The sequence below is a fragment of the Lepidochelys kempii genome, chromosome 2 (genome assembly GCF_965140265.1).
Source record: "Lepidochelys kempii isolate rLepKem1 chromosome 2, rLepKem1.hap2, whole genome shotgun sequence".
Lineage (NCBI taxonomy): Eukaryota > Metazoa > Chordata > Testudines > Cheloniidae > Lepidochelys > Lepidochelys kempii.
The window spans coordinates 106,285,147-106,298,847 of record NC_133257.1 but is presented as its reverse complement, the minus strand read 5'-3'; the positions used below and the strand labels follow the sequence as shown (position 1 = coordinate 106,298,847).

Below are 13,701 nucleotides of genomic sequence, written 5' to 3'. Positions count from 1 at the left end.
CATTCAAAAACCAGTCGGAGAACACTTCAATCTCTTTGGTCACTTGATTACAGACCTAAAAGTTGCAATTCTTCAACAAAAAAACTTCAAAAAAAGACTCCAACGAGAGACTGCTGAATTTGGAATTAATTTGCAAAGTGGACACCCTTACATTAGGCTTGAATAAAGACTGGGAGTGGATGTGTCATTACACAAAGTAAAACTATTTCCCCATGTTTATTTCTCCCCCCCTCCCCTCCCTCACACGTTCTTGTCAACTGCTGGAAATGGCCCACCTTGATTATCCCTACAAAAGGTTTTTTTCCTCTCCTTCTGGTAATAGCTCACCTTACCTGATAACTCTCGATACAGTGTGTATGGTAACACCCATTGTTTCATGTTCTCTGTGTATATAAAATCTCCCCACTGTATTTTCCACTGCATGAATCCGAGGAAGTGAGCTCTAGCTCACGAAAGCTTACGCTCAAATAAATTTGTTAGTCTCTAAGGTGCCACAAGTACTCCTTTTCTTTTTGTGGATACAGACTAACACGGCTGCTACTCTGAAACCATTAAAAAAAAGCAGCTTCCAGAGTGTGTCATAGGGTCATTACAGATTCAGCCCAATCTCCTACACCTTCTACATATACAATGATAATTGATGTTGATAATGCTGACCCCAAGGCACTGCAAGATCCTGAAGTGCCTTCTGAATCATCAAAGAAAGATAAAATTATGTTCAGTACAGTTTCAGTATTAAGTGTATTTTTAGTGATCTGGGCGTATGCCATGTGCTGGCCATAGTGATATGTAGTGTCTTAAGATAACCTACTGTATAGAAAACTGTACCTGAATACACCTAAGTGCTTCAAGAAACCAACCACTCTGCAGTGCAGTACTACTGCACGATTGGTAAGTACCTGTTTACTATTTTCTACTTTATTCATTTTATTGTATTCTAATTCTTTGAAAATTGATATTCCATTGGTAAGTATAACTCTTAGTTAACTGGAATTTTTGATTTACCAGCACCCCCATTTCCCCAACATGCGAGATAACAAAGCTTTTACTGTATATACAAGTTTGTATGCACACATTCAATGCAATTACTCAGACATACTTAAAGAGAAGCATATGCTTAAAGTGCTTTTCTGGCTCTGGTAAGATTGTAGAAGTGGGCTCTAATTACACAAACCTTTTCTGTCATCTGAAGTGATATTACATGTGGCTGATGAAACACAAACTTGACTCTTGTTTGTTACTTGTTTTTGTTGTTAAATCTCCATTCCAAGAGTCATTGATTAATTCCTCCAGACATCTACCTCAAGAGGAATGCAAATTAATTTAAGATAGTTGGTAAGAATACAAGTAGAAAAAATTCTGTACAACTACACAGTATATACCTAATGGTAGTTATTATGTATTTATTTCTGGTTGCATGCAGCATAGGCAAAGCACTTTCCACACAGAAAAGGCGTGAATCTGAAGAATTCACTGTCTGAAGATTGACAAATAGACAAAAAGAGGGCAGAGGAAATTGTCACAACATATATGCAATTAAGCAGTAATATGCTTCCTTACCTTTCTATAGTTAACATTCCCTTCATGTTTACTGAAAAATTCCAGAGCTCGATGTGCTGAAAAACATATAATATTAAAAACTGACTTAAAAGTACTGTGGCTAGGCCCATCTTTAGTTAGAAGTACTGTCAAAATGTAGGTGCTAGAATGAATTTAAGAGTACTTATAACACAAGTGACATTGGCGTACAGCACATCACTCCTCTTGACAATTCCCATGTGGTAAATGACATGTTCTCTCCTCATAGCAAATAGATGTCACTCGGTTTTAATAAATGCAAAGATGATGTTTCTTTGATGCTTTTGGACACAGACTGAGACCTTGTTCTCCTTGACTCTCCCATTCAGAGAAATCACAAGCTGCATTGGCCAGCCTAGTACTGTAACACAACAAAGGGTCTCCTTACATCCTAGCCCAGACTATCACAATTAAGAAATGAAATACTGTATCTGAGCTGTGTGAATGAGCATGTTCCACAAAATTCTAGGTACCACTAGATAGAATTACTTTCAAACTCATATTCCAAGTAGCCTTGTAATTTTAATTAATTCTTATTATAGACATAGCATTTAAGTTTCTTTGTTCCCCTAAGGTATTGAATCAGATATAACCTGTGACCCATTGTTAATGTTTAACTACTTGATTAATTTTTACCATGCATGAAAAACAAAAATCTGCAGTCAGCAAAGTAAAAACAGTGTTTACTCATTGATCGGTTAGGCATGCATATTGCCAAGCAGTACTTACTAGACAAGCTTCACACTACAGAATAAAATAAATGGACATAGAATCATAGAATATCAGGGTTGGAAGGGACCCCAGAAGGTCATCTAGTCCAACCCCCTGCTCGAAGCAGGACCAATTCCCAGTTAAATCATCCCAGCCAGGGCTTTGTCAAGCCTGACCTTAAAAACCTCTAAGGAAGGAGATTCTACCACCTCCCTATGTAACGCATTCCAGTGTTTCACCACCCTCTTAGTGAAAAAGTTTTTCCTAATATCCAATCTAAACCTCCCCCACTGCAACTTGAGACCATTACTCCTCGTTCTGTCATCTGCTACCACTGAGAACAGTCTAGAGCCATCCTCTTTGGAACCCCCTTTCAGGTAGTTGAAAGCAGCTATCAAATCCCCCCTCATTCTTCTCTTCTGCAGGCTAAACAATCCCAGCTCCCTCAGCCTCTCCTCATAACTCATGTGTTCCAGACCCCTAATCATTTTTGTTGCCCTTCGCTGGACTCTCTCCAATTTATCCACATCCTTCTTGAAGTGTGGGGCCCAAAACTGGACACAGTACTCCAGATGAGGCCTCACCAATGTCGAATAGAGGGGAACGATCACTCTTTTAAAGTGAAATATTGTTCAAACTTTGATTACATTTGACTTGTGTTAATGTGACAGTCCCTGGAGACAATTTATTTACACATATTCTCTCTGTAAAAGGATTGGGTTAAACTGCAAACCCAGCAGCTATTCAATTCTTGCTATCAATACTGGTTTCATTTTGACTATTAATGTAACTTGGACCATTTAAAATTATATTATACAAAGCACGCACAGACAATTTAAGGAACAATCCCACATCAGCAAGGGAATAGACAAGATGATTTAATAGGCCTTTCCAACTTCTTAGTTCTATACAGAACTTTTTAAACAGAGAAGGGATATAATTTCCAGTGCCTAGAATTCTTGGATTGGCAATTTATTTCCTCTATTCCTCCATACACAATATTAATCAAATATATTGATTCTGCAAGTTGATCTACGCAGACAGATCTTTAAAATGGTAGAGCCTCAGGAATGGACTTCAATGGAGCTCCACTCAGATGTATATGTTTGTCCATTCAAATCTTTTTGTATGGCCATAGCAAGTAGAGTCCAACGAGTGGTATTTTCAGACAAATAACTAAAATATGGTTAAAAATTGTGACCCAATAGCAAATTATAAGGAACATTATTCAGGTAATCATGATCAATAGGTTAAATCAGTGGTTCCCAAACTTGTTCTGCCGCTTGGGCAGAGAAAGCCCCTGGTGGGCTGGGCCGGTTTGTTTACCTGCCGCATCCGCAGGTTTGGCTGATCTTGGTTCCCAGTGGCTGCGATTCGCTGCTCCAGGCCAATGGGGGCTGCTGGAAGCAGCACAGGCCAAGGGACGTACTGGCTGCCGCTTCCAGCAGCCCCCATTGGCCTGGAGCAGTGAACCGCGGCCACTGGGAGTCACGATCAGCCGAATCTGCGGACATGGCAAGTAAACAAACTGGCCTGGCCCGCCAGGGGCTTTCCCTGCACAAGCGGCGGAACAAGTTTGGGAACCACTGGATTAAATAAATGTAGCCTTTTTTAATTTGGAAAATATATCAATTTTGTCCTTGATTAGAATGAACAGATTAAATTTGGAATAAATCTGTCAATTTTGTCTCTGAATTTTCTGCAAGCAGTTTGGAATTATCTCATTTGTGTTATTTCAAGTTACTGACAGAGGACCAGATTCTGCCACCCTTATTCACAGTAAGCACCTTAAGCCTAAATCCTACAAAGACGTATGCACCTACTTAACTTTATGCACTATGGAGTTGTCCTATTAATTTCAATGGGACTACTCACGGTGTACAAAGTTAAGCATCTGCATATGTCTTTGCAGAATCCAGGCCTACAGTACTACTCACAAGAAGAGGGCCCAACCTGGCCCTGAATAAATTCTGTGCATAATCTTACTCTAACTTGTTAACAGTTGCAAATATTCAATATTTGACATTTGAGAAGTTTGATTGGCCAAAGGCCACATGCTATGTTTTTATTCCCTATTTGGTTAAGATGAATACTAAGAGTCACGATTTCTGGTGCAAGTACTCACCAATTATGAATTAAAAATTTGTTGTGAGTGAACACTCTGCAACATTCACTTAAAATTCACTGTTTCCATTAATATTCTTGCAGTAAACTCATTTGGTAGAATATTTACAGAAAGCAATAATAAAATGAATTTATTTCAAAATTCAAACAAAAATATTTCTGATTCCTCTTCCCCTGCCCTCCACCCCAGTTTGCCCCATCTCTCCTTGCTTCTGTGTTGCATAATGTTATTTGGCATTAGCTTAACGGGATATCTACCTACCAGAAATAAAAGTACAACAGAGACTTTGGCACTTTTAATCTTATATGACAAATTCAGCATCATACTTCACTACCTATTTTACAAAGAAGTTAATATATAATGCTTTGAAAATGTACAATATTATTAAAAACAATTCGAAAGGAGAAAGCTGAGATAATTAAGACACCCATGTAGCAACAAAGAACATTTAGAAATATAGATAAGCCATAAATTATTTCCTAGAAAATCACTTCTAATTTAAATATCCCATATTCAGTGATCAGAAAGATGATAGTATTGGTGAAGTTAAGCATTAGGCTATTCTTCTCTTCTTTCTGAAAACCAGACCATTTTTGTATAAGATCCATAGACACGAATACAAACATTCCAATTTCATGACGCACACATTTTAGAAGATAGAAGAATTCACATTGATTTAAACACCTAACATAAAAATAAACAGGCAAACTAGTGCTACAGCACAAGCTCCAGACAGGATATATACTCAGACATTCATATCTGCTATTTAGTCTAAGAAAGATGGAATTTGCATGATCACTGTCCTTCACTTTCCAGTGATCCAATTTTCTATCCAATCCTGTATTCATTTCCCTTTGCAAGCAATTTAAAATATTATGCTAAAATGCATATTTTGTATGTACCTTACCTATTTCAATATGTGTTGAAATACCGCACAGCATACATCTTTGGCACAGGCTGTAAACTATAATCAGCAGAACAGACCAAACCTTGAAACCATCCATATTGCTAATATACTGGCACATAAATCATAGCTTTAAAAATGCTTGAGACAGTATTACTGTGACCTTTGAAATCTAGGTTACAGTATATTTCTCTCCTTTCAAGCATGTCACTGACACAGAGGCTAAACTGTCAGGTTATTTGAAATGCCCCCATTTTCCAGTTTGATGTTAATCATTATCAGCATTTATCTTTTACGTCAGAGTGAATGTATCTTATAACCAAAGGCAAAAGAAATCTGTCCTACAGGATGTTTCCCTTCTGAAATCTGTGGCATTTCTAGAGCGATGGGAGGGTAACTTCTATTCCTTGACCGTCTGCACTTCTGTATTTTAAATAGAGATATCATTGTAAAATAAAAAGGGTCATTCAAAAATATTTGTAGTATGGCATATGGCTGTCTTGTGCCGCTACATCAAATTTTATAGAAGACCAACACAATATTACAAAGTGGTATTTTTTAGCTGAAATCAACATAAATACCAGTTTTACAAGTTTCATGAGGCTTGAGGTGAGTAACCACAGAACTTATTACCCCTCCTCCCACCAACAACTGTGGTTTAGGTCCCATAACCCAGTGAAGTTTGTAAAACTGGTGTTTAGGTTGTTTTCCACTAAGAGTTGAGTGGGCTCTTGTAATACAGCTTGTAAGAGTGTTTGCTGGTTTTTTTTCAGTTTCTGGTGCCTGTGTGGAGTCCAGTAGGACTGGGGCTCAGGCTTATCAAAAGTTTTACAGGCCTTTGAGCAAAGTTGGTCCCATTTTAAAATCTGTCGCAAAGCCGCAAACCTAAGAAAAAGTCACTTGGGGCCAGATCTTGCAGTGACTTATATGAATGCTTAACTTTACTCCCAAGTGTTCAACAGGACAATGCAAAACATTGCAAGTTAAATCCATGCAGTTCTGTGGCATTGGGGCACTAATTGGAGGTTTTGGTGTAACATTTTGCAAAGCCTTAAGCCAAGATCTCTGCTCCAGCAGCATCAAACTCATGTGGACCCTGGGGGTAGAGGAACGTTGCCACCATTGCCAGCATCACAATATTTGATTTGTTTTTTTTGTAAAGCCCCAGCTCCTGGAGTCAGGTCATATAAGTGAAACTCTCAGCTTTGTTTTGTTTTTTTTTGAAGAGTTAAGGCTTGTCTACCGAGGGCAAAAGCCTAGACTAGCTATTGCTATTGGAAGTGGACTAACCTAAACCACAAAAAGGCACTTGCAGTGCAGAATATGACTGTCCACATGGACAGCTAGTGCAGAATAGCTACTAGAGTGGCTGCTCACATTTTCCCAGATGGCAGGACATTCCAGTACTTTTGGGAACAGCACAGATGTAGTGTAGAAAACTGCTATTTGTAGGAATGTGCTATTTAGGGTGTAGTGAGCATGCTCACACAAACTGAGCATGCTCAGTATCATCTACTGAAGCCACTTCCTTTCACCCTGCCCTTATTAGCCATAAGATTCTGCTGACTGCTTTTTACAGAGTCTAAAAGGGGGTAAATTGACCCCTGGTCACACACAACCCCCCTCCAAAAATTGACTGGTCAGAAGGGTCAAGCAGCTGGAAGCAGGGTTAGGATAGGGGCTGAAGGCAAAATCAGGGATGGGGAGGGAGAAGATAGAGTTAAGCCCGCGGTGAGGCACTGCCAGAGGGAGGCAGAGGGTAAAACCCCAGCACAGGAAGGGGCAGAGCGGGCAACAGTTACACCACTGGACTGAGACACCAGTGTTTGGCCAAAAAAATAGGGTGGCCAGGCAGAGGGGCCTTTTTATTTGATCAGAAGGGCTTTTTTGCATGTTCACACAAACGGAGCATGATTAGTAACATCTTCTGAAGCCACTGCCCTTCACCCGGACCTTATAGTTAGTCAAACTACTCAACTAATTACAACAGTGTTGCCAATTTTGTCATTGGTTGGAAATTTGAATTGAAACTGAAACATTAATATACACATTAAAAGCATATACAATGTATGATCAAATACTTGTACCTGAAAAAGTATAATAGGTTTGAAAAGCATGAACAAAGACTAGCTTCCTCATACAGCTGTTGTTTTTTCTGATTGTTGGCACATTCATTTTGGCAATGTTGGCCAACCTTATAATTTAAAATTATGATTTGTAAGCAAGGTCTGAATGAGCTCTTCCCTGACAGCTAATGAGGAGCCAGGGTTGGGGGGAAGGCTTCAGGACCAGACTGTATTTACATGAACTCACCTACTCTGCCTAGGTATCCAGCAGACAGAGCTGTGTTGCCCGAGCGATCAATTTTGGCTGGTGTTTTGGGAGTTTCTGTACTAAACATTTTTATTATATTATAATTAATTTTTACATAAGAACATAAGAATGGCCATATTGGGTCAGACCAATGGTTCATCTAGCCCAGTACTTCTGACAGTGGCCAATGCCAGGTGCTTCAAAGGGAATTAACAGAACAGGGCAATTATTGAGTGATCCATTCCCTGTTGTCCACTCCCAGCTTTGGGAAAACAGAGGCTCTCAGAGCTTGGTTTTAAATCTGCTGCCTATTAATGTCATTGAGTGACCCCTAGTTCTTGTGTTATGTGAGGGAGCTTTTCACTTTCTCCACACCAGTCAAGATTTTATAGACTTCCCCTCCCTCCCCCTTCCCCTACCCCAACAGTCTCTTTTCCAAGCTGGGAAGTCCCCCAGTCTTTTTAAATCTCTCCTCATATGGAAACTGTTCTATACACCTAATCATTTTAGTTGCCCTTCTCTGTACCTTTTCCAACTCCAATGTATCTTTTTTGAGATGGGGTGACCAGGACTGCACACACTATTCAAGACGTGAGCATACCATGATTTATATAGTAAAAGTGGAGGAGCTTTTGCCGACTGATCAGCAAAGCCAATGCAGACAAACTATGTGAAAAGGCTGAAAAACACCAATCCTCTGGACTGCATCAACGTGCAGAAAGCCTTATAAGCCAGTCATTGTCAAAGCCAATTTTAGAAGTACTTAATGAGACTGTTAAGAATGCTGGAGACACAACACAGTTGCTTGCATATTTATACCTGCCTCTGGAAATTTCCACTACATGCATCCGACGAAGTGGATGAAAGCTTATGCTCCAATATGTCTGTTAGTCTATAAGGTGCCACAAGACTCTTTGCTGCTTTTACAGATCCAGACTAACACAGCTACCTCTCTGATACTTAACACAGTTTATGCGAACAAACATGGCTGTCACATCATGCTTTCTCTTTAAGCAAGAGATACCACACACTACGGACTGGAGGCCAAAGTTAAGTGCATTGTCATTTGTTAATCCGGAAGTTGGACACTGGTTCCGACCAAGACCAGCAAATGCTTGCTATCTTTCTGCAAGAAACTCAGCTGACTGGTTCGAAGCATGCAGTGCAACAGTGAAAGATTCAGCAGTTAAAAAAGTGAAGAACTCTCTCACCGCATTCAGAAAATGTGCATACATGGCTGATGAATGCACCAATGCAAATGGGTGTCAAGTATTAAGTCACTGTCTACATTATCTTGGTATCAGTGGTAGATCAATAGATGAATTTCTAAATGTTCAGTTATAGAAGACACTTCAGCTGCATCTCTGACAACCCACATCTTAGAAGAGTTAAATGCTTGTCAGTTGAACCCGAAACAGATGGCTGCATGTGTATTTGATGGAGCTGCAAACTTCTCTGGAAGACACAGTGGAGTACAAGCTTTGCTCAGAGAAATAGTGTAACTCTGATCTCTCCAATACACACTACTGAGGCCATCTACTCCAACTAGCACTAATACAAGCTGCACAATCTTCAAAAGGCATTTTAAAAGCTATAAATTTAATGTCTTCATTATACTCTTTTTCAGCAAGAGTCTAAAAGGACTGAATGTCTTGGAAAATATAGAAGATATATTGGGACAGAAGTTCAGATTAGTTCAACCTGGGAAAATCCACTGGCTTTCTCATGAACGATCCTTGGCTGTTGTCTTAAAATTACTGTAACCATTATTATTGGCTTTGGAAAGTAGCTACCAAGATGGGATGGATCTAAGTAGTGAGGCTGGTGGACTACTTTTGCTACTAAGTTCAGAGAACACAATCACCATTCTCTCTTGTAAGTCTACTGTTAAAACCACTTGGGTCAACCATCGAGGCATCTGCTACAACAGGAATAGATCTCTGTCCAGCAATGGAAGCTACACTTGGCTCAATCAGAGAGATATCAATTGAAAACATACTGGAAGAAGCAAAGACTTCAGTTCAGCAGTTGACTAATTAGGACACTTATATTAACTCCTTAAAAGAAGAAGACAAGAAGTGTTTGTTAAGCCAGCTGAAAAAGTAAAGTACACTGACTTGATTCTTACATCTCTACAACAACTTTTGGATTCCATCAACCTCTACGTAGGTTTTACAGATGCCTGTCTTAAAAACACCAACCATTGAGTGGAGTGAGGCACTACCAGCAATGGGGCTACCATGTGATCAGGACTGAATAGAGAATTTGAACACAGAGTGGAATATCATATGATGAACGAATGTAGATTTGATTTCAACTTCTTTTTTATCATCACTATTGTTCGATCCAATTTTTGTGCTAGGTTTCCTGGGATGAAAGAAGTAGGAATTCATCAATTTCTGCTTCCAGTCACAACAGCTACAGTTGAGCGTTCTTTTTCCTCATTGAATAGAATTTTGTGTCCTGAAAGAAGTCGCCTTCTGCCTGATCATGAGCATATCATGAAGGACTGGAAGTATCTGACACATGAGCAGCCACCAAAAACGAATGCACTGCATTCGAGAAGTTAATTAAGAGTTGTGCAAAATTACAACAAGAAAGATGTAGATATAGTGCTTCATAGTTGGCTTGGAAAGCCAACTTTAATTTGTATGATGATTTAAAAACGTGAGTTAAATCTAATAAAATGATCGTGAAACATTTTTCAGTTTTTACTATGGTGCCATACAGCCCACCTTTGCCCTAACAGTCTCACACCTCATCACTTCTCACCCTTCCCCCTGTATTTCTGAACACACACCCTAATCTCAAATTCTGTGGAAAACACTGCAGTGAAATATTTTTTCTGTGTGATACTTTTTGATATCACATTCTGTCAGCTGCAGGATTCAGTATCAATTATCATCCTAATGTAAATAGCAGGGTAGGTTTGTTTATTTTGCTAGGCTGCTTCTCTGGCTCATTTGTTCATGGGAGAAGCCTGAATCTCTAAAGAGCTATTCACATCACCAAAAACCCCATGTCAGTTTTTCCAATAGAACTCTTTGCCTCCCCACTAAGGTTTGTCTGAGTTTGAGATCATCAGTAGCAACAGTTATAATCATCCTATGTCATGTTTTCTAGAGATCATGTGCACTTTACCAACTGCAGGCTCAGTTATGACTCTAAAGCTTGAGCAATGGGGTGGAGGAAGACAAGGTAGCGCATCTCCAAGCAATGGTGGTAGGAACAGTGTTTGTGCTGGTGGAAGCCAGGGGAAGCCCTGGGCCACCAGGAGTACTGCGGAGTGAGGCTTGTCCTCACCAGTATAGAATAGGTGTAGCAGCATACAGTCCACAAAGGGCATGGCTCCTCGGGGGTGCTCACTATAGCTGGCAGTGCCTTCTGCCCCTACCCGTTTGCCATCAGGGTATTTAGGCAGCCGCAACATTATGGCTTCTACATGTATGGGAGTGTTTGGGGGAGGGAAAAGGACTTTTTGGCCCTCTTCTAACCTCTACCACCACTAATGCCTCTGAGTGATGGCAGCCATATTTTGACACTGTAATAAACAGATAGGAACTGCTTCTGCCAGGAAAAATTTCAGGTGAGCATAGACGGTCCTCAGTAAGGGAAAGAGGAAATCCATAATACTTCTCTCTCCTTTCTACCAGCCCCCAGAGAACACAATATAGCAGCATGGTGACAAGCCCATCTGGCTCATCTTCACTCTACAGATTTCAAAATCTATTTCTGAATAAGCCCTTTCATCTCCAATGAAATATTACCCCAGGAGCTTGCTGGATCCTATGCTCCCTTTGATCAGAAACCTTTCTCAGTCAAGACCACAGGACAAGTGACTTGCTGCCTGTGCCTGCATGCTGAGTTGATTAATAGTCAAAGATCGCACCAGCATATAAGTATATTGAAGGTGAATCCTAAAGAAATTAAGATTTTAAATTATCCTCCACATGTCCCGCATCCCACTACAATGAATCCAGCCTGGGTCGTTTGGAAGCGGAACACTTTATGCTTCCATCCCACACCACTGTCAAGTTTTAGCAAATTAGGACAAGTCAGCACATAAGAACAACCATATGTATCAATAACTGCTAATAGTAACAATTCACTACCTCTCCCATGGGTAGCAAATTCTTACAGATAGCAGTTTCACACACCCTATGGTGTAAGAAACTGCTATCTGTAGGAATGTGCTACCTGTAGCCCTGACAGGTCCTACTTTGCTAAAAACTGCTATCTGATGTAGCTAATTCCAACAGAGAGCAGTGGTACCAATGGTTTTACCCACGAAAGCTTATGCCCAAATAAATCTGTTAGCCTTTAAGGTGCCACTAGACTCCTCGTGGTTTTTGTGGATACAGATTAACACGGCTACTCCTCTGATACATGAAATGATAGAGTTCATGATTCTAAAGAGTGGTAGGAGGGAGAACAGCAAAATAAAGATAATGGATTTCAAGACGACAGATTTTAGCAAACTCAGGGAGTTGTAGGTAAGATCCCATGAGAAGACAGTTGGCAGTTTTTCAAAGAGACATTATTAAGGGCGCAAGAACAAACTATCCCACTGCGTAGGAAAGATATGCAGTATGGCAAGAGACCACCCTGTCTTAACCAGGAGATCTTCAATGATCTAAAAATCAAGAAAGAGTCCCACAAAAAGTGGAAACTCGGTCAAATTACAAAGGATGAATATAAACAAATAACACAAGTATGTAGGGACAAAATTAGAAAGGCCAAGGCACAAAATAAGATCAAACTAGCCTAGAGACATAAAGGGTAACAATAAAACATTCTAGAAATACATTAGGAACAAGAGGAAGACCAAGGACAGAGTAGGCCCGTTACTCAATGAGGGGGAAAAACAATAACAGAAAATGTGAAAATGGAAGATGTGCTTAATGACTTCTTTGTTTCGGTTTTCACCAAGAAAGTTGGTGGTGATTGGACATCTAACATAGTGAATACCAGTGAAAATGAGGAAGCAACAAGTTAAAAATTACTTAGACAAATTAGATGTCTTCAAGTCACCAGGGCCTGATGAAATGATTCCTAGAATACTCAAGGAGCTTCCTGAGAAGATATCTGAGCCATTAGCAATTATCTTTGAAAAGTCATGGAAGATAGGAGAGATTCCAGAAGACTAGAAAGGGGCAATTATAGTGCCAATCTATAGAAAGGGAATAAGGACAACCCTGGGAATTACAGACCAGTCAGCTTAATTTATGTACCCAGAAAGATAATGGAGCAAATAATTAAGCAATCAGTTTTCAAACACCTAGAAGAAAATAAGGTGATAAGTAACAGTCAGCATGGATTTGTCAAGAACAAACTGTGTCAGACAAACCTGATAGCTTTCTTTGACAGGGTAACAAGCCTTGTGGATGTGGGGGGAAGTGGTTATCCTAGTAGATCTTGACTTTACTAAAGTTTTTGATATTGTGTCGCATGACCTTCTCATAAACTAGGGAAATGCAACCTAGATGGAGCTACAATAAGATGGGTGCATAACTGGTTGGAAAACCACTCCCAGAGAGTAGTTATCAGTGGTTCACAGTCATGCTGGAAGGGCATAACAAATGGGGTCCTGTAGGGATCAGTTATGGATAAGTTTCTGTTCAATATCTTCATCAGTGATTTAGATAATGGCATAGAGAGTACACTTATAAAGTTTGTGGACGATACTAAGCTGGGAGGGGTTGCAAGTGCTTTGGAAAATAGGGTTAAAATTCAAAATGATCTGGACAAACTGGAGAAACGGTCTGAAGTAAATAGGATGAAATTCAATAAGGACAAATGCAAAGTACTCCATTTAGGAAGGAACAATCAATCAGTTGCACACATACAAAATGGGAAGTGACTGCCTAGGAAGGAGTACTGAGGAAACGGGTCTGGGCGTCATAGTGGACCACAAGCTAAATATGAGTCAATAGTGTAACGCTGCTGCAAAAAAAAAAAAAAAAAAAACCCAAAAAATGGAACGTCATTCTGGGATGTACTTGGAGGAGTGTCCTAAGCAAGACAAGAGAACAGGAGTACTTGTGGCACCTTAGAGACTAACCAATTTATT

The 13,701-nt window shown here is 39.8% G+C and overlaps 1 protein-coding gene across 4 annotated transcripts in view; it reads right to left on the bottom strand.

Annotated features, from left to right (window-relative positions):
* The window catches only part of GPLD1 (glycosylphosphatidylinositol specific phospholipase D1), a 41,144-nt gene extending 35,623 nt beyond the window's left edge, over window positions 1-5,521 (bottom strand). For all 4 annotated transcript variants that reach the window (XM_073331876.1, XM_073331877.1, XM_073331878.1 and 1 more), the window contains exons 1-2: window positions 5,322-5,521; window positions 1,561-1,616 (exon numbers count right to left, since the gene is read on the bottom strand). In XM_073331876.1, the coding sequence (XP_073187977.1) occupies window positions 1,561-1,616; window positions 5,322-5,439 (174 nt within the window). In that variant the 5' untranslated portion in view covers window positions 5,440-5,521. The remainder of the gene's footprint in view (window positions 1-1,560; window positions 1,617-5,321) is intronic.
* Between the last annotated feature and the right edge of the window lie 8,180 nt (window positions 5,522-13,701).